The sequence below is a fragment of the Petromyzon marinus genome, unplaced genomic scaffold, assembly GCF_048934315.1.
Source record: "Petromyzon marinus isolate PM22_M1 ecotype Great Lakes invasive population unplaced genomic scaffold, UKy_Petmar_22M1.pri1.0 PM_G_Scaffold_162, whole genome shotgun sequence".
Taxonomy (NCBI): Eukaryota; Metazoa; Chordata; class Hyperoartia; order Petromyzontiformes; family Petromyzontidae; genus Petromyzon; species Petromyzon marinus.
The window spans coordinates 175,153-195,962 of NW_027422720.1; the positions used below are offsets into that span (position 1 = coordinate 175,153).

The 20,810-nt window shown below is 48.2% G+C and overlaps 1 protein-coding gene across 2 annotated transcripts; it reads left to right on the forward strand.

Moving 5' to 3' along the window:
• Positions 1-6,047: 6,047 nt before the first annotated feature.
• Positions 6,048-19,707, forward strand: LOC142910915 (hydroxylysine kinase-like). 2 transcript variants are annotated; one of them, XM_076060167.1, is made up of 8 exons: positions 6,048-6,206; positions 6,513-6,659; positions 7,123-7,247; positions 11,151-11,478; positions 14,480-14,622; positions 16,040-16,220; positions 17,372-17,680; positions 18,364-19,707. In XM_076060167.1, the coding sequence occupies exons 4-8, from the start codon at positions 11,154-11,156 to the stop codon at positions 18,432-18,434; spliced, it is 1,029 nt and encodes a 342-aa protein (XP_075916282.1). In that variant the 5' UTR covers positions 6,048-6,206; positions 6,513-6,659; positions 7,123-7,247; positions 11,151-11,153; the 3' UTR covers positions 18,435-19,707. The 2 variants fall into 2 exon arrangements, with proteins under 2 accessions (XP_075916282.1, XP_075916283.1); XM_076060168.1 differs by having other exon boundaries at positions 16,074-16,220.
• Positions 19,708-20,810: the final 1,103 nt, after the last annotated feature.

The following is a 20,810-nucleotide window of genomic DNA, read 5'->3' on the forward strand; positions in this document are numbered from 1 at the left end:
TTTTATGTTACGCCAATGAATAGCAGTGGCAGCTAGGGGTGTACAACTCCTCGAGAGCAGTTTTGAGAGAAGATCTCATTGGTAGCGATTCAAGTTGCAGTTTATTGGCAATAGCATTCCAGACGCTGGGGGCATCAATAGCAAAGGCCCTTCCTACGGCAATAGGGAATGTGAAGCTGGTAAATGAGCGAAGACCTGAGGTCAAATTTGTTATTTGAAATAGAGTGGAGATCCAGCAGGTAGTCTGTGGATTTTTTTGTAAGTACATCGTGAATAAATAAGATCTGGTGCACAAGCCGTCGAACATTAAGAGACGTTAAGTTTGACCCAATGTAGAGATCACAGTGGTGAGTCCTATATGTGCAGTTCAATGTAAATTTTAAGGCCGAGTGATAGATGGAATCAAACTTCTTCAGTACAGTACTTGGGGCTGATTTATACACGATGTCACAGTAGTCAAGTAGAGGCAGTATGGTAGCTTTTATCAATTCCAAACGGAACATTGGGGGGAAGCAGTGCTTGTGTCGATACAGAAAACCAATTTTTATTTTTGTCTTTTTACCAATATAATCAATGTGATCTTCAAAATTCAGTTTTGAATCCAGGATGACCCCAAGATACTTATAGATCTTGACTTGCTCTATTTTATAATTATTTAAGGAATGTAATTGGGGAAACATGACTTCCTGCTTCAGTCCTGGTGAGAAGCATAGCACCTTGGTTTTGTAGGTATTCAGGACTAGTTTAAGAGCAACTAGCTGATGTTGTAGTTTGTTGAAATCACCCTGTAGCTTAGCAATCACGTCATCCGGAGAGCGGCCAGCAGTAATCACTATTGTGTCATCTGCAAAAAGATTTACCCTGGAATGATCCAGGTCAGTGCCCAAGTCATTGACATAAAGAGAGAAGAAAAGGGGGCCGAGGATGGAACCCTGTGGAACCCCTTTTGTTATCTTAACACTGTTTGACCTCCAACCATCTGTGAATACAGTTTGGGTGCGAGAAAAGAGGTAATTTTGTAACCATTTTACTGTGTTTTCGGAAAAACCGAGGCAACTTAATTTACTAAGCAGGGTGTTGTGGTCTACTGTATCAAAAGCTTTGGACAGGTCTAGAAAAAGACAGGTACAGTACTGCTTATTATCAAGGCTACTGTAAATGTGATTCAGAGAGTCTAATGCAGCAGATGTGGTGCTGTATTTTTTTCCGAACCCAGATTGTTTCAGATGTAGTAGATAGTTGGTGGACAGGAAACTGCTAATTTGGTAGGTCAATAATTTTTCAAAAATTTTCATCAACGGGGACAAAATTGAGATAGGTCAGTAGTTATTTGGATCATCTTTAGGGCCCCCTTTGTGAAGTGGACGGACATAGGAATGTTTCCATTCTAGAGGAACTGATGCTTCTTTGATGGACAGGTTGAAAATATGGGCTATATGTTTGTATATTAGGTGACCAACAGTTAGTAGAGCAAAGACGGGAATACTATCTGCTCCGGAAGAGGAAGACCCTTTGAGGTAAGACAGTTGTTTCAGAACATTACTTTCGTGGATTGTCTGGAAACTAAATTCGTTTAATGTTTGGACAGGGGTGTAGGAATTTGCATGAGCAGAGGTGACTCCCAATACATTATAAAAAAAGATTACCAGCTTCAGAAAAATGAAGGTTAAAATTGTCAACTATTTTTTTGGGATCTGAAAAATATTCCCCATTTCGGTTAAGCTCAACGGGCAGATTGTCTGTTTTGGATGACTTTTCGATATATTTGTTTTCAAGAAAATCCTGGCATTTCCATGTGATTCCAGGAGAGTGGAGGAAAAGTAGGCATTTTTTGCATGCCGTATTTTTTTGACGTATCTATTCCTTAAAATCCTGTATTCTAGCCAGTCATTGACCAAATTACTTTTCTCAGCACATGCCCAAGCCTTGTCCCTAGTTTTCATTAGCTTTGTAATCAAATGATCAAACCATGGTGGGCGGTTGCATTTAGTTTTAAATCTAACCAACGGAGCATGTTTGTTAAGAATTTGGAGAAATGTGTACCTGAAAGTCTCCCAAGCCGTAATCAGGTTGGGGATATCACAGACCTTGTCAATATCCGAGTGAAGCACATCATTAGCAAATGCCTGAGTGCTGAAGTGTCTCATAGAGTGCTTCTCAACCAATTTAGGGGGGCTTTGGGTCTGGCTGATGATCTCACTCCAAAAATGAAGGAGTGATCACTAAGGTTATTACCCAGAACACCAGTCAGTGTGAAATTGTGAGGGGCATATGTCAATAGGACGTCAAGCAGAGTTGACTGTCCCGAATATTTTAGGTTGGGTCTTGTGGGGACATTTATTAATTGAAACAGATTAAATTCATCTGCAAAATGTGTGGCCACGGCCGGCGGGTTTAGCCAATTCCAATTTAGATCACCCACTAAAACTATTTCACCTTTAGGGAGGTGCCCAAAAAGCTCTCTCAGTGCAGACGCAGCTTCAACATCCTTCCCACTAGGCGGTCGATAGCAGCACACTACCAATATCTGTTGATTATTTGGGAGCGTTATTTTGAGAGCGAGACCTTCAAAGCAACATTTTTTAAACAAGGAGTGAGCTAGTGAACAAGCTCCTCAGCCGCCACCATTTCAGTCTCCGACCGCCAGCGCTTCCTCTGCGTCTTCGCCATCAACAACTCCAAGTCCTTCGAGGACATCCACCAGTACAGGTGGGTCGGTGTGTGTGTGTGTCGGACTTAACGCATCCACAAGTACAGGTGGATGTGTGTCGGACTTAGTGCATCCACAAGTACAGGTGGGTCGGTGTGTGAGTGTGTCGGACTTAGTGCATCCACAAGTACAGGTGTGTGTGTCGGACTTAGTGCATCCACAAGTACAGGTGTGTGTGTGTGTCGGACTTAGTGCATCCACAAGTACAGGTGTGTGTGTGTGTCGGACTTAGTGCACCCACAAGTACAGGTGTGTGTGTGTGTCGGACTTAGTGCATCCACCAGTACAGTGGGTCGGTGTGTGTGTCGGACTTAGTGCATCCACCAGTACAGTGGGTCGGTGTGTGTGTGTGTGTGTCGGACTTAGTGCATCCACAAGTACAGGTGTGTGTGTCGGACTTAGTCCATCCACAAGTACAGGTGTGTGTGTGTCGGACTTAGTGCATCCACAAGTACAGGTGTGTGTGTGTCGGACTTAGTGCATCCACAAGTACAGGTGGGTCGGTGTGTGTGTGTGTCGGACTTAGTTCATCCACCAGTACAGATGGGTCGGTGTGTGTGTGTCGGACTTAACGCATCCACAAGTACAGGTGTGTGTGTGTGTGTCGGACTTAGTGCATCCACAAGTACAGGTGGGTGTGTGTGTGTTGGCTTAGTGCATCCACAAGTACAGGTGTGTGTGTGTCGGCTTAGTGCATCCACAAGTACAGGTGTGTGTGTGTCGGACTTAGTGCATCCACAAGTACAGGTGTGTGTGTGTGTGTCGGACTTAGTGCATTCACAAGTACAGGTGTGTGTGTCGGACTTAGTGCATCCACAAGTACAGGTGTGTGTGTCGGACTTAGTGCATCCACAAATACACGTGGGTGTGTGTGTGTCGGCGGTGGGTGGATTACTGCAGCTACCATATCATGCGTCTTGTGCTGGAAGAAATAAAGCCTCCAGTTAAATTTTTGACTTGTTACACTGGTCTACAGCCAAAATGCTTTCGAGAAATAAACATGTAGTCCAACTTTACTAATTCTGTGTCACTGAGCTGTCCACTTGACACCACCTGAAGAAGGAGACTTGTGTTGCCTCCTAAACGTCGTGATTTAATTGTTTTCTTTTGTTTTATTTTATTTTTCCTCCGTGACTCCACCGTACAAATTCTCAACATTGTTTCGTGAGGAGTCGACTCCTTTTTAATCGCATTAAGAATCGACTCCCATTGACTTGCACGGGGAATCGGATTGTAGAGTTGTGTTAGAAATCGATTGCTCATTGAATTGCATGAGGAATCGACTTAGGGTCTGAATCAATTCCTTGTCGACTTGTGTTTGGAACCGGTTCGTCGTGTGGAGTTGGATCCGGGTCCGGGGGGTTCAGCATTGCCTGGTGAGTTTACACTCAACACTCACCACTACTCACCACTAGTACACTCACCACTACTCACCACTACTCACCACTCACCACTAGTACACTCACCACTAGTACACTCACCACTACTCACCACTAGTACACTCACCACTCACCACTAGTACACTCACCACTAGTACACTCACCACTACTCACCACTAGTACACTCACCACTAGTACACTCACCACTACTCACCACTAGTACACTCACCACTAGTACACTCACCACTACTCACCACTCACCACTACTCACCCCTAGTACACTCACCACTACTCACCACTAGTACACTCACCACTACTCACCACTAGTACACTCACCACTCACCACTAGTACACTCACCACTACTCACCACTAGTACACTCACCACTACTCACCACTCACCACTAGTACACTCACCACTACTCACCACTCACCACCAGTCACCACTAGTACACTCACCACTGGTACACTCACCACTGCTCACCACTCACCACTACTCACCACTACTCACCACTAGTACACTCACCACTAGTACACTCACCACTAGTACACTCACCACTCACCACTAGTACACTCACCACTACTCACCACTAGTACACTCACCACTCCCCCACTCCCCCTCCCTCCCCCCCAGGACGAGGGACTTTGTCACCACCATGGCCAACACGGCCTTCCTGTCTCACGCTCCGCGCCCTGTCCCTGATGCTGCCCCTGCTGCTGTCCCTGCTGCTGTCCCTGCTGCCCCTGCTGCTGTCCCTGCTGCTGCTGCCCCTGCTGCTGTTGCTGCCTCTGCTGTCCCTGCTGCTGTACCTGCTGCTGCTGTCCCTGCTGCTGTCCCTGCTGCTGTCCCTACTGCCCCTGCTGTCCCTGCTGCTGCTGTCCCTGCTGTCCCTGCTGCTGCTGTCCCTGCTGCTGCTGTCCCTGCTGCTGCTGTCCCTGCTGCTGCTCCTGCTGCTGCCGCACTGCCGCTTGGCTCCCCGCTGTGCCGCTGGTGGCTCGGCTTCCTGGGCGCTCTCAGACGCTGCTGCTGCTGCACCACCAACACCACCGCCGCTGGCTGTGGTGTTGGTGGTGGTGGGGGTGGTGTTGGTGGTGTTGGTGGGGGTGGTGGTGGTGTTGGTGGTGGTGGTGTTGTCGGTGGTGGTGGAGGTGGTGGTGTTGGTGGTGGTGGTTGGTGGTGGTGGGGGTAGTGGTGGTGTTGGTGGTGGTGGCGTTGGTGGGGGTGGTGGCCGTAGTGTTGGTGGTGGTGGGGGTGGTGTTGGTGGTGGTGGCGGTGGTGGTGGTGGTGGCGGTGGTGTTGGTGGTGGTGGTGTTGTTGTTTGGCCGGATTGAGGGGGCTAAGCGGGCGCGGCACGGGCTAGAGAAGAGATGGAGTGATGTGGTACAGGAGGACGTGGAGCTGAGTGGACTTGCCGATGACTGGTACCAGCGGTGTCAAGATCGGCCTCTGTGGAGGAGGCTCGTGAAGGATGCTACTGAGCAGTTGGAGGCAGTCGCCCTCCAACAACAACGGAGGGCGGAGGAGCGACGCTCACAACAGCGAGCGGAGCGCCGGGTGGCTAAAGCACAGCAGGTTGGCACAGTAGGGGGCACAGGTGGTGCATCAGCCAGTCATCTCAGTCAGTCGACCCGTGGCACCTGGGTCTGCCCCGTGACCTCCTGCCAGCGGGCGTTCGACACTTCACGTGGCCTCAGGGTGCACATAGCCTGGCACAAGCGTCGTGGTGACGTCACCGCCACTTAGTGGCGAATGGCGGTTGTTGTTGTTGTTGGTGGTGGTGGGGGTGGTGTTGGTAGTGGTGGTGTTGGTGGTGGTGGTTGCGGTGGTGGCGGTGGTGGTGGTGGTGGCGTTGGTGGGGGTGGTGGCCGTGGTGTTGGTGGTGGTGGTGTTGGTGGGGGTGGTGTTGGTGGTGGTGGTGTTGGTGGTGGTGGTTGCGGTGGTGGCGGTGGTGGTGGTGGTGGCGTTGGTGGGGGTGGTGGCCGTGGTGTTGGTGGTGGTGCTGGTGGTGTTGGTGGTGGTTGCGAGTAACCCGAGAAGTGGGCGGTGGGGGTGGTGAGGGCGGCTGGGACGCTGCGCTCACTCCTCACGCTGCTCACTGACCGTGAGGACGACGACCAGGTGAGACCACGCACAAGGAAATGTGTCTGTGTGTGTGTAGGTCGACTCAGCCTCAAATGAGTACCTGGAGCGATGTGTAAACATCGCCGCTAGGGAGACAAAGGCGGCCGGGCATGGTGCTGGCCACCCACCCCCTCGTGTGCCGTGCTGGCCTTTAAAGGCGCTCGCTAACAGCACTTGCCCCTACAGTCTGTAAAGGCTATACGGGGTATCTTTGTCTGTGCGCGGCACGGGCTAGAGAAGAGATGGAGTGATGTGGTACAGGAGGACGTGGAGCTGAGTGGACTTGCCGATGACTGGTACCAGCGGTGTCAAGATCGGCCTCTGTGGAGGAGGCTCGTGAAGGACGCTGCTACTGGGCAGTTGGAGGCAGTCACCCTCCAACAACAACGGAGGGCGGAGGAGCGACGCTCACAACAACGAGCGGAACGCCGGGTGGCTAAAGCACAACAGGTTGGCACAGGAGGGGGCACAGGTGGTGCATCAGCCAGTCATCTCAGTCAGTCGACCCGTGGCACCTGGGTCTGTCCCTTGACCTTCTGCCAGCGGGCGTTCGTATTATGAAATAAAAGGCATAATTATCGTATGTAAATATCTTATCTATAAACGTCTCCGCGCGCGTGCGCTTGCGAGGGATTTGCCTCTCGAACCGTGGGGTTGACATCGAAAAAAATGTGCCAGCCAGCACGCCCTAAGCCCCACGGTGGGAATAGGCTCTTCCTTTTTCATGTCCGTCACCTTTAAATTAGTCACAGCGATTTCGTGGGATTTCGCTATATGAATTTATTTACTGCGCGACATTGACCGTACCAACTCACGCCAATTGCTTGGGGGGGGGAAGGGGGCGGTGGACCGCGCCAAGTGTTGTGCGTTCAGTGGAGCTCACACCGGACATTTTATTTCACGTGTTTAACAGAACACCCGGCAGCCGCCTCCCCCCAGGAGGGACCCCGGCGGATCCCAGGACACCCAACAGCCCCCTCCTGCTACGGGGCAAGGGATATTGCGACTGCCCCTACTGGACTATGTCAGTCCTTACAGGTAAGTTGTACACATACCGTCGCTACACATAGCCCATACACGCCCTTCCCTACACTATTATCAAACAAATAAGTTGCCAAATATTACAATGATAATGTTCGTGCACAGATAATAACTCGGGTTCATTGTTTACTATTCCCAAACAAATAAGTTGTCTGATATTACAATAATAATAATGTTTGTGTGCAGATAATAACTCGGGTTCATTGTTTACTATTATGAAACAAAGAAGGTGGCAGATATTACAATCACTTTCTTTGTGTGCAGAAAAATACTTTTTAAATTCTTAGGTTGCTACATGTTTCCTTTTTGAGCTGTGTTTTTATGACGCTGAGACCGTGCACTGCCAGTCTGTGATGTGGCTTGTTGCCTGCTGATTAATTCACGCCAGTGCACCGCCGCTATTATACACACTGCTAATTTAGCTTTTGCCCATTATGAGTGTATGCCAGTCTATAATCTGTTGCCTGCTTCTTTACCTCACTCAGTGTACTGCCAGCCTTTCATGTCGACTGTATCCTGATTTTTCAGCTGCTGCCCATATTGCCAGCTTTTTATGTCGACTGTAGCTATGCTTATGTCATTGAGTCGACATACTGCCACTCTATAATCTAGACTGTAGCCTGCTTCTCAACTTACCTGTGCATACTGATGCTCATTCATGTACACTTATTTCAGCTGATTTCTTCTATGCATTTCTACTATTTCGATTGCTCACGTCACACTATTTGCTGATACGTAGTACTGCGATGCTCATAGCTGTGCCATCATCGGGGATTGCTGTGCACGTCGATGTGTGTGTGTGATTTGATGTGGGGAGCGATAGTGTAGCGGTTAGCGCACTGCGCTATGAACCTGGCGACCTGGGTTCGATTCCCGCTCACAGCCAACACCAGTGACGATTATCTGAACCGGTCCCGGGCCTCCCCTAGGTCGACTCAGCCTTTAAATGAGTACCTGGTGCGGTGTGTAAACATCGGCACTAGGGAGACAAAGGCGGTCGGGCGTGGTGCTGGCCACTCACCCCCTGGTGTACCGTTCCGGCCTTCATAGGTGCTCGCTAACAGCACTTGCCCCTACAGTCTGTTAAGGCTATATGGGGGATCTTTGTTTGTGATTTGATGTGTGTGTTTGAGTCCATACGTGTGTGCGTGTAGGACCATGCGTGTGTCTGTCTTTTTCTAACGGACAACCCCCGATGTGTGTGTGTGTAGGTCGATGTGTGTGTGTGTGTGTCAGTCCAAGGGTGCGTGTCAGTCCATGTGTGTGTATCAGTCGATGTGTGTGTGTGTAGGTCGATGTGTGTGTGTGTGTCAGTCCAAGGGTGCGTGTCAGTCCATGTGTGTGCATCAGTCGCTGTGTGTGTGTGTAGGTCGATGTGTTTGTGTGTGTGTGTCAGTCCAAGGGTGCGTGTCAGTCCATGTGTGCGTGTCAGTCGCTGTGTGTGTGTTAGTCGATGTGTTTGTGTGTGTGTTAGTCAATGTGTGTGCATGGCTCCATGTCAGTGTGTAAGTCAATGTGCGTTTGTGTGTCTATGTGTGTCAGTCGATGTGTGTGTGTACGTCCATGTGTATGTGTGTCAGTCCATGTCTCTATGTTAGTCCACATGTGTGTGTGTAAGTCCATACATGTGTGTGTGTGTAAGTCCATGTGTGTGAGTTGATATGTGTGTGTAACTCCATGTGTGTGTATCTAAATTAGAGTCCATATGTGTGTGGGGCAATGTGTGTGTCAGTCTATTTATGTGTGTGCGAGTCTATGTGTGTGTGTGTAAGTCAATGTGTGTGCGTGGGTCCATGTGTGTGTATATATACGTCCGTGTGTGTGTGTGTCTTACTCGATATGTGTGTGTGTGTAATGACGTGTTTTTACGTCAATGTGTGTGTGAGTTCACCTTTGTCTGTGTGTGAATCGATGTGTGTGTGAGTCGCTGTATGTGTGTAACTCCATGTGGGTGTATCTAAAGTGGATGTCTATGTGTGTGTAAGTTCATATGTGTGTGTGTGTAAGTCGATGTCTGTCTGTGTGAGTCTATATGTGTATGTGTGTGCGCGTGTAAGTCGATGTGTTTCTACGTGTGTGGGTCGATGTCTGTGTGTAAGTTGATGTGTGAGTCTATCTTTTTCGCCCGGGCAACGCCGGGTACTTACCGCTAGTAAAATAATAAAATATAAAACAATACAATTGTAGTTTTATAAAACAATACAATTTTATTGTTTTATAAAATTGTATTCTATGCTAATTCCTTTGTCAAAGGGTACCTCTGCGGATGTGTATACTTTAACTTAGCTATTTCAATGAGCCATTTCAATGCTAAATTATATGCTAATTCCTTTGTCAAGGCGCTTTGTGTTTTTCTTCTCACACAGCTTAAAGGTCGTGATCTGAGCGTGGCTTCTCACACTCCAGCGCTGTCCTCCAGACAGTCTCGTCCCTTCACCTGATGAAGGCCGCTTGTGTTGTGGCCGAAACGTCGTGATTTTTTGTTATTTTATTTTCACCTACGTGACTTTACCCAATAGAACCAAAGAGTATATTTTATACTTTTTGCATTGTTTACAGTCTGGAAGCTACCCACATGGCAAATTTCAAGTTTGTTGCATGTCGGGAAGTATGCTAAACATTTCGAACAGACACACATATTCACAAATTTCGCTTTTATATATACAGACGAAGGGGTGGGTGACAGCACCACGCCCGGCCGCCTTTGTGTCCCCAGTGGCGATGTTCACACACCACAGCAATTACTCGTTTGAGGCTGAGTCGATCTAGGGGAGGCCCAGGAGCGGTTGAAATAATCGTCACCGGTGGTGGCCGTGAGCGGAAATTGAACTCGGGTTGCCGGGTTCGTAGCGCAGTGCGCTAACCACTACACTACAATGCGTTAAGCTTCCACATGCGTGGGTCACGTGACAGATTTGACGTCACAGCTCACTTGCCGTGCAAAAAAAATGCATTATTGAGCTCCCCCCCTCCTCCCCCCAGAAAAAAACACAAAAGTGTATTTTAATATTTTTTGCGTGGTGTACAGTCTGGAAAGTACCCACATGGCAAATTTCAAGTTTGTTGCATGTCGGGAAGTACGCTAAACATTTTGAATAGACACACATAATCACAACTTTGCCTTTTACATATGTATGGAGATAATTTCGGCCAGGGCTGCTCTGTGTCAGCGACTCTGAAAAATCTGCTGACACCCGGCACACCACGTCCAGTGTGTACCTTTCGCTATCGCCGTGGCTACCGGGGCTGTGCTGCCCACTCCACTCCGCACCAGCGACCCGGAAAATATTCAGTGACAGATTAAGCCCTGATTATTATTCACACAATTACACATCCAGTGGAATTTGAACACGTGATTTCGTGCTTACGGGACAAGGTGTTTACTCGGTGGGCCATAGCTGCAGCTCCCCAATGCTGCATAAACCCACGGTTCTTGTTATAATTCCAGTTACAGTAATGCTACTTTATCAGGCACTGGCTGTATTTCCACTGAAATACACAAGGATAATTCTCTGTTATTACGAATCTTATATCTGACATGTTTAAGTGGTGCTTTTCTGTTCGGTGAAATGTGTTGCTATTAAATGTGATGCGAGCAAAGAGACTTGTTTATTGATGTCTGCTTCACAGTCGGATGCTAAAGATCTCGGAGATGTAATTTAAATCAGTAGTATGCCACGTGTGTCGGCACAATTCTGTAAATACGACAACTACTGTGGGCTGTCCGTGAAGCGTAGCGCCTCCAGGGTGTAGCCTCGTGTGTACGCTGAGCTTGTTTCGCACCGTACGTAGCCAACCGTGCTCATCGGAGGCGCCTTGCGCTGCACGAATGGAGCGGACGCCAACGTGCACTTGCAAAACCCAAAAGCTTTTTGATTGCCCTCGTTTTGTCCGTTGAAGACGATGCAAGCCGCGCCGCAGGACGATGGCAGCGAGCACGAGAAGCCGTGCCTCAGCGAGTCCCGCGCGGCGGAGCTGGTGGAGCGCCTCTACGGGGTGAGCGTGGCGGGGGTGAGCCCGCTGGCGAGCTACGTCGACCAGAACTACCGTGTGCTGGCGCGCGACGGTCGCCAGTTCGTGCTCAAGGTCACCAACACGCGGGACAGCCAGCGGCCGCAGATGCTCGAGGTGCAGATGGCCATGATGAGTTTCCTGCGGGAGAGGGGCTTCCCCATGCAGGAGGTGGTGGACAACGTCAGCGGGAAGATCATGTCGCTCGAGAACATCGGTGAGCTGCGCCCGCGTGGGTCCCGGGAGCAGAGACATTGGAGAAGAGATGTACGTAATACTAAATCTTGTTCTACTTGATGTGCGTCTCCATCTCCCTTTGTCTCCCCCTACATGCTAAGGCCTCGGCACAGAGACCCTATCTCTCTGTCCTCCGTACGTTGTGTCTCTCTTTGTGTCTCTGTGTGAACTCCCTTCTACTTAGGTGTCTGTATATATATCTGCGGTTCTGTGTTTCCTCTCTCTTAAATTTAGCTCTTCTATGCCTGATGATGATTGCTTGCGTTGCAATCGAAACGTCGTATGCTATTATGTAATTTTATTATTATTTCTTATTTCTACGTGACTTTACCGAAAAAACCAAAGAGTCATTCCTGCAGTCACGAAAGTGACAAATCAAGTTTAATAGATGTACAGTGCAGTACAATTTATTTTGCTGCAACTGAACTCTGGCCCCCACAACATAGCACCACGCAGCAGCCTGTGATGCCTGTTTAATGCACGATTGTAACCCATAGAAGCCCTAATCCAGGCTCAACCTGCTTAGCTTTCAGATCTTATGATAGGGCACATTCCAGGTGATTTAGTCATAGGCTGATAGTAATCATACGAACACAGCATTGGTTTATACTTGCAAAGACAACGATCAATATCCGAGCATGAGGCGGTGGTATAATACTGGGTCTCACTCCACTGACGATAAGTGATGTAAAAGGATCGTACTTTTTAGTTTTTGTGAGGTTGGTGGATGTAACGCACTGCTTGTTGGTACTGGCCCAAGGTCCACATTGTGATATTTTGTAAATTCTTCATATATATATATAAAAAAAAACAATGTTTGGTGTGTGGGATGAAACTGGAATGACTGCTCACAGCAAAGCCACACGGACGAGACGATAACATCTGTGGTGAGAGATCAGAAGCACACTTGCTGTTTTCTCATCTACTGACCTGCAAGTTGGTAGATATAATGTTTGTACAGTTCACCGACGCCGCCATTCGCCAACTGCACAGTGTGTTCCACCTCCCCACACCTCCGATGAGCACGGTTGGCTACGTACGTATGGTGCGAAAGAATTTCAACATACTTACAAAACCTAAATCGTAATTTTTGTTTCTGCTTATCTTCCCACGAGACCCTGAGAAGCAAACGTCAAACTCTTTGCATCGAGTTCCGGATTGGCTGACAAGGGGAACACGTCAAACCAAAACCATGTATTACATGAACAAGCATAGACGGGAAAGATATGTCACAAGTGATATATTGTAGAGATATGAGAGAGATTTATTCATGATAAAGGTTTTTGGGTGAGATAACGTTATTTATAAATGTGTCATAACCCTCCACCACCCGACACAGCCAAACAGTAAAAAATGTGTCACGTTGACAACACATAAAATAGTTCACTACTTTAGCCCACCGGTGTGATGAAGAGTGAATCCACAACATTTACAATATTTGAATACGACGTTTCGCTGGTAATTACATCCAGCATCATCGGGCAATTCGCCAGAATGGTGAAGCCCTCACTTGCTCCCGGTCTTAAATAGAGCAGCAGGGTGATGTCATCATTTAACTCATTCAGAGAGAGATTTAATCAGAAATATGATATTTATATGGAAGAGATAGGAGAAAGATCTATCCGCAAGAGGAGAGATTTAGAGAAATGCAAACATGTCGATACAGAGCTTATCTCTCCCCCACACCCACTCCGGCCTCCTGCATCGCATCACTTCTATTAATATTATTATTGTAATCATCATCGTTACACTTGTTTTCACAGCAGAGCCTCACTGAGTATCGGGAGGGTCTTGTCAAACTTTTCAGTTGGGGGGAGGGCGCGGGGGCGACGGTTGTCGTGTGTAATTTCAAGTGAGTATTGCTGACTGAGACATGTACTTAATTAGTTCTTGTAAGGCGTGGCGGGATAGTTGTCCTGTAGACCAGAATGAATTAATTTTGGTGGTTCGGGCTTGGCCCACGGGCTGTAGTTGGGACAACACTGGGCTGCTAAACATTTGTAAAGCAAAGTGCTTCATAGCTCATCGGATTCCTCCAGTAAAAGTACATATTCTGATTATAATGCCTGGGCTAGCAGCGCTCTTTTAAACCCAGGCTCGGGGTTCATCGCATGAGCTGACATCGCCGCCCAACGCCGTGTTTGGAATGCGAAGATCACGGAATGCCGCTGACCCTTATATTTACGTGATGGAACGAGCGATAAAAGTCGCCTCCTGATGCAGATGGGGCCCCCATTCACCCTGCTCCTAAGTAATTTGCTCAAGCTGAACCCAGGGAATTCAGCTAGACTCGTGGTGCTGACGTATCCATTCTGGCCCGAACCTGGGCGAATTGCCCCCGGTTCTGGCCAGCGTGCGCTAAGGCGTGAGGGTTGCGTGCCACGTTGCAACTTTGGCGGATGCCTTACGCATGGGTGTGGTGAGGTATTATTCCTCTCAAATGCTTTATTTAGCTACAGCGGTTTAGACAACAAGGCCATATAGGAATGCGAATTTCGGAATGCGTTCTTGTTATTAATTTCTGCGTTAATAGTATCGTGAAAGAAAGTCATGAGGAAAAAATCACTCCAATTTACTATTGTTGGGGGGGGGGGAACAGAAATACTCGATTCAAGTTGCTTGAGAGATTGGCGTTTTAAAGACTACACGAATTTTATGTGCGTTATATATGGGACTTAGCACGTTCATTATTGTTATTAACCATTTAATGCTGAGCAGCAAATTGTCGCTTAATTTCCTAAAAAAAGAATAGTAGCCTTGGCTATCAGTTGAGCAATTCATCAGAGACCCTGTGTAGTATAGCACGTGGGTAATGAACACAGGGCGCAAAGTGGTGAGTTGACACTTTGGCCAGACCTTGAAGGTTCCGATATCAGCTTCCAAACAGCTTTTTATGTTCCAGCAAAAGGAAGCGACGGTGAGATTTCACTAACCGTGGTGACCTCTTGACCTCGGTGGCGACTCCTGCTGTGAATTCTCAGACTGCGGCGAAGGAGAGAAGGAGTTCAACGTGCGGCTGCTCACGTACCTGCCCGGCGTGCCGCTGTCCAGGGTGCTGGCGGATGGCAGCCTGTACTACCAGGTGGGCAAGCTGGCAGCGAGCATCCACCAAGCCCTGCAGCAGGTACGAGCGCACGAGCGCCTCTTGACAGGTGACGTGAGACTGCAGGGATTCATATTCTTGTTGCTTTCGGTAAAGTCACCACGTAGAAGGGAAACAATAAAATAATAAAAAATATAAAACAATAACATTCTCACGACGTTTCGACTGCAACACAAGCAATCATCATGAGGTGTGAAAACCACAACAAGGAAATAAAAAAAAAATTCTTGTTGTGGTTTTCACACCTGATGATGATTGCTTGTGTTGCAGTCGAAACGTCGTGAAAATTCTATTGTTTTATATTTTTATTATTTTATTGTTTCCCTTCTACGTGACTTTACCGAAAGAAACAAGAATATGAGAATATTCGACAAAGTAAAGAGGCAAAAAATAAATAACTCGCAAATTACTTCATTGGGAAATGCGGAGCGATAGTTTCCCCAACCCCTTACTGCGACAATCTTAAAAAAAAAGTCTTGAGTCTCGGCGAGCCTTTTCTCTCGGTAAGCAAGTGTAATGTGACGTAACGAGCCCACTCGCTCAGAACGTACGCAGCTGTTCATAATTAGCAATGTGAGAGTCCTTTCAAGTGATCGAATGGCTGGTTTTCAAGCAACGTATTTTTGTTTCCCCCCCCCCCAAATTTTATTCCAAGCGTCGGGGTGGAGCGGTGGCGCAGTTGTGCGCACACTGCGCTACGAACCCGGCCACCTGAGTTTTATTTCCGGCCACGCCTAACATTCGTGGCAAGTGATATCTGAACCAGTCCTGCCCACCCCCCCTTGTCCTCTATCCTTCACCAACCTACACTGACCAGTTTGGCGAAGTATGGTCAAACACCCTACATGACCAACACTGAATACGGCAGTGCCTTGATAAGGGCTGTATGAGTTGTGCTAATTGGTGCCATGTCATGAGATGGAAAAAAACATCTCATTCTGTGCATCACCTCTGGTTAGAGAATGGCCCGCAGAAGGTGATCTCACAAAACTACTTCTCAGATCCATTCAAGTGTCCTGTTACTCACAAATACCAATCAAACATTTGCCAGCCGCACGCAGGACTTGGGCAGCCCCACCCTCAGCTGCATAATAAGTCTAGATTTTTAGCTTTCGTGACTGCAAGGATTCATACTCTTTGGTTTTTTCGGTAAAGTCACGTAGGTAAAACTATAAAATGATAGAATTTTTAAAAATGTAGTTGTTTTTTCATTTATTCTTTTATTTTATAGTTTTACCTACGTGACTTTACCGGAAAAAAAAACAAAGAGAAAATAATAAGTCAAGGAGAACATCTTTTTTGAAACGAAGACTATCCTTTGCTAGCTTGACGTTTTGCTGCCTTTAACTTACATGTGTACTCAACTGGCCAATGCGATGTTAATCTCGTATTGCATTTTTTGTCATCTTACCGCCTTCGTTTTTAAACATCTGCATAGTTTGAGCACCCGTTCCTGCACTCCCTGCAACTAGACGATTTCATCTGGAACCTGTCAAACACCCACCTGCTCGAGCCCTACCTCTTCACTCTGGACGGCGACCCCAACCAGGGTCTGGTCAGGGAGGTCATCGCCAAGTTCCGCGAGGAGATCCAACCCAACCTGCACAAGTTTACCAGATGTACGCTCGCCTCGCAGCTTCACCCGGGACGTAGCTCCATGCCTCAGGGGGCGAGGGGCGCTTCAGGCCACCGACGAGGCCTTGAAGCCACGACGGGTGCCGCGTACGTGTGTACGTTGAACTTCTTTCGCACCGTACATAGCCAACCGTGCTAATCGGAGGTGCGGGGGAAGGACAACAAACTAAACACAAAAAATCAGTTCAAAAATAAATTAGTGTTCAATCTAGGTTTAAAAGTGCATAGCTCCAGTGCTTCCTAATATCGGAAAGAAGAGCTTTTCAGACGGCCGCAGAAGTGCATCTGAAAGCGCGCGATGCGGTGACCGTCTTTGTTTGTTCGATGGTTAGCCAAAAGCCGCTGCGAGGATCACCCGAATTCGCGTGATGGTTTATGCTGCTTGACGAGATCAGCAAGGTATTGTGATTCATTTGTGGCAAGCATTTTCTTTGCAATGTGCTTTACGTGATTACTTTTACCCAGCATACACAGATGCATTACAAGGCATGCATGTAATGGGGGACACTCGCACAGACACTGATCACAGGTGAAATCAAATGACAGGGTTATTACATTCAGACGCTACTGTATATAAATCATAATTGTAATTTCTACCAAATCATTTTTCAATGGATGCTAAATCGTGTTCAACAGTTTTTGTTACACATATCCTCATAATAATAATAATGTACAGCCCTTTGTCAATGCACTATCTGGACGAAGGCATTCCCAGGCTGTGTAGGGTCATGGGGGTTGTTTTGCCTCCTTCACCATGCTGGTCGGTGAGGAGGTAGGTAGGATCCCAGGACTGGTTCAGATATCAGTGATGTTCTCCATGGCCGGGAATCAAGGGCTCGTGATGCGGTGTGCATACCACTACACACCGCTCCATATCTTGCCCCCGTGCAGGGTTGTACGACGCTGGTGGGTTATTGTAATTCTGTGCCTTTGAAGGCAGGAGAAGAAGTCGGTGATTCACTGAGACTCTGCGGGGGCCGTTCTTAGACTCGCACACGCGGCTTGCGCAACACCAATCGTGCGGCCGGAATAAAAACGGCACGGGCACGAACGATGACGACGGCGACGAGGGGAGGACGGTCAACAATAAAAGACAACGGACGAAATCAAATTCGACGTTTCCCCCTCGCCGCAGGCATAATCCACGGTGACTTCAATGACGACAACATCCTGGTGCAGGAGGTGGCCGCGGGAAGCGAGCAGCAGCAGCAGCAGGGGCCCAAGTCGGCGGAGGGAGCGCCGCGGCACCGCGTCTCCGGCATTGTGGACCTCAACTCGATGATGTTCGGCTACCACGTGTACGACCTGGCCATGGCCATCATGTACATGATGGTGGAGAGCGGAGAGGCGATGGAGGCCGGGGGTCACGTCCTGGCCGCTACGAGAGCGTGCAGGCCCTCACCGAGGACGAGAGGAGGGCCGTTTACTTCCTGGTGGCGTGCAGGTGAGAGCGGAGGTGGGGAGGGGGGCCGGGGCAGGTCGGGTCGGGTCTGCCCGGATCGCCGTTGGCCGCATCGGGAAACGTTGGCTTCAAAAACCTGTGGCGGTTGCGTAACGAGAATTAATCCAGGTCTGGCGAGAATCCGATAAACTCGATGATTGTGCGGCAAAAAAAAAAAAAAACACGTGCTTTATTATTTATTTAAAGCTCTTCATCAGACCAATGATGAATGAAGGTCTTGCCAATGCCATGTCGATCGTCGCGGTGGTTGACCATACTTCACCATGCTGGTTAATGTGTATTGGTGAACGGGGGGGATCAGTAACAGTTTAGACATAATAATGCTGATTACCATGATGTTGCTAACAGCACTTCTACGGATGCTGCTGATGACGGTGATGATGATTATAGAAAAGACACTCATAGCAATGTTGTTTACGATCATGTTGCTGATCACGCTGCTGCTGCTGCTGCTGGAGACGAGGAAGATGAAGACGGCGACTTTCCTTCTGCTGGCACTTCTGCTGCTGACCACGAGACTTGATCCAACTATGGCTGCGATTCCTGGACGCTAAAATCCCAGCCGATCAACAAGTCGGCAGCAAAAACCCTCTTGAATAACAAACGATATTAACCGTCACGACAGCAACGGCGACAACAACAACATGGTCTACTTTTCCCCGCAGGTTCTGCCAGTCGCTGGTCATGGCCCGCTACACGATCCTGCGATACCCGCAGAACGCCGACTACCTGCTGATAACGGCGCGCACCGGCTGGGTGAAGCTACGCGAGCTCTGGACCAGGGGCCTGGAGGACATGCAGAGGCTGTGGTCCGATGTTGCGGCACGGTACAGAAACTAGAACCGCGGTGGAGATCGAGACGGACGGCGAGGAGAGAGAAGGGGGAGTTTGGGGTGGGGGGGGGCCCACCGTGAGACACGTCCTCCCACTCGCCCCACCGGTACCTCCCGAGGCTTCGCAAGGAACCGGTTTCAACTTGAACGTGGCGCCGTTGGTTTTGGACACGTGCGATCTTTGAATACGGAATCTGAAAAATGTGAATTGCTCATGCCAGGCACTTAATGCATAGGGGAGGTTTTTCGTGGCTTCAGGTTAGGAACGTATTGTTGCTGCATCCAGCGCTGTTGACAAAACGGCGTTCACATGCGCATCCGTGGGTGATAATAATAATAATAGTACTGTCAGAATATTTGTTTCCCGTTCATTTACTCAGGAAATCCTGACTGTTTCTGAGATTTTGTATTCATGAAGTTCCAGCGTTCAGATGTTCGACCAATTCCTTTGTAGCTTGTTTGGCTCGTGAGAGGAAACCGGAGTAACTCGGAGATTACCTGTGCATACGAAAGGTGGTGGGGGGGGGGTAACACTCGACAACTGCATAGATGTTTTATATTTTTATTATTTTATTGTTTCCCTGCTACGTGACTTTACCGAAAGAACCAAGAATATAAAAAGCGTCACCGTACACCGACATCTGTTGGCCAACTTGCAGCGCAAGGCCTAAAACGTCTGCTTTTCCCAGACAGTCTTCAAATTAAGCACTCAACCCAGGCTCTTCCCCGGTTGAGCTTCAAAGATCTGACGAGATTTGGTGCATTCTGGGTTAATTTTGTTATTTTGTGAGTTGCAGTTGCATTCAGATATTTTTTTAATCTAAACTACAGTTGACCTTAGAACCCTCAGACATGGGCGTGGGGAGTCCTGGCCTCGTGAAAGATCAGTCGACTTTCTTGCGTTGCCATGACCTTCCACTCGGCGGACTTTGGGAACGGTAGTGGGGTGGGGGTGGTGGGTGTTTGATGATTTTGCTGTAAAGGTTTCCTCTACAAAAGTGGGACACTCCTGGGTTTTGCCACCAAGTACTAAGTCATGTTTTGCAGAGGGGTCAAATACTTATTTCCCTCATTAAAATGCAAATCAATTTATGAAATTTTTGACATGCGTTTTTCTGGATTTTTGTTGTTGTTATTCTGTCTCTCACTGTTCAAATAAACCTACCATGAAAATTATAGACTGATCATTTCTTTGTCAGTGGGCAAACGTACAAAATCAGCAGGGGATCAAATACTTTTTTCCCTCACTGTAAGTTCGATTACAGGGAATGACTATAACATGAATTGAAAGTGATATCTGGACCCCTTCAAACAAACCGCATTGACCAGTGTGGTGCAGTATGGTCAAGTAACCCATATAATATGGGGAAAGGCATCATCCAGCAGTGGATTGATCTGAGGCTGTGAAAATTGGCTAAGCCTCAAACGCAGATGCACCACGTATACACTGCCGCCTCCTGTCTTATGCCATTACCGACGAGAATGTTGCCCTCTCATACTAAATTAAAACTTTTTTATTTTACCAGGGCCCACTGAGCTGTAAAGCTCTTTTTTTTAGAAGCGACCTGGCCACAAATGATAGCTCAACGAAGTGGCTTATCGTGTGAAAATTTCTAGCAGCTAAATACTCCAAACACATGCTTCTGAATTGGGAGGGAAAAACCGGAGGACTCGGAGAAAAAGCCACACGATCAAGGGGAGAACATCCAAATATACAGCAGCAGGCATCAGTCGAGATCGAACCAATGACCTCCTGTATACCAGGCGAGGTAGTTAACATCTGGCCACTGTGCTTGCAGCCCATCTTACCCGAGTGAATGTGAGCTTGCATTCTGTGCTCTGGTAACCCGTAATTGTACACAAGCGAGAGTGAGAAAGTACACCGCCAGTTTTTCAGGTCGCCCTATCCGATGAGAGCGATCAAACACAATGTGCGATTCTCAGAGACAGCAATAATATAATCCCATTCCTCTAGAATTACTGTCAGCTGTGCCCCTATGATAGGAAAGGTTATGCCACTCTTCAGAGGTATGGGGTGCTCTCCTTTCCTTCTCACCTCATCTATGCCAACCGTGTCACGATGTATTTATTTCAATTGTGCCTCTCGTTCGCCAGTCTGATTCTTCAGCTTGTGTACGTCTTGTATCGAGTAGGTGGTGTGGCCAACACCACGCCAAAGGGGTCGTCCATAAATGACGTCACGCACCTGGGGGGGGGGGGGTCAGACATTTGTGACGATGCGTGACGAGGGGGGGGGGGTGAGAAATGTGACGTCACAT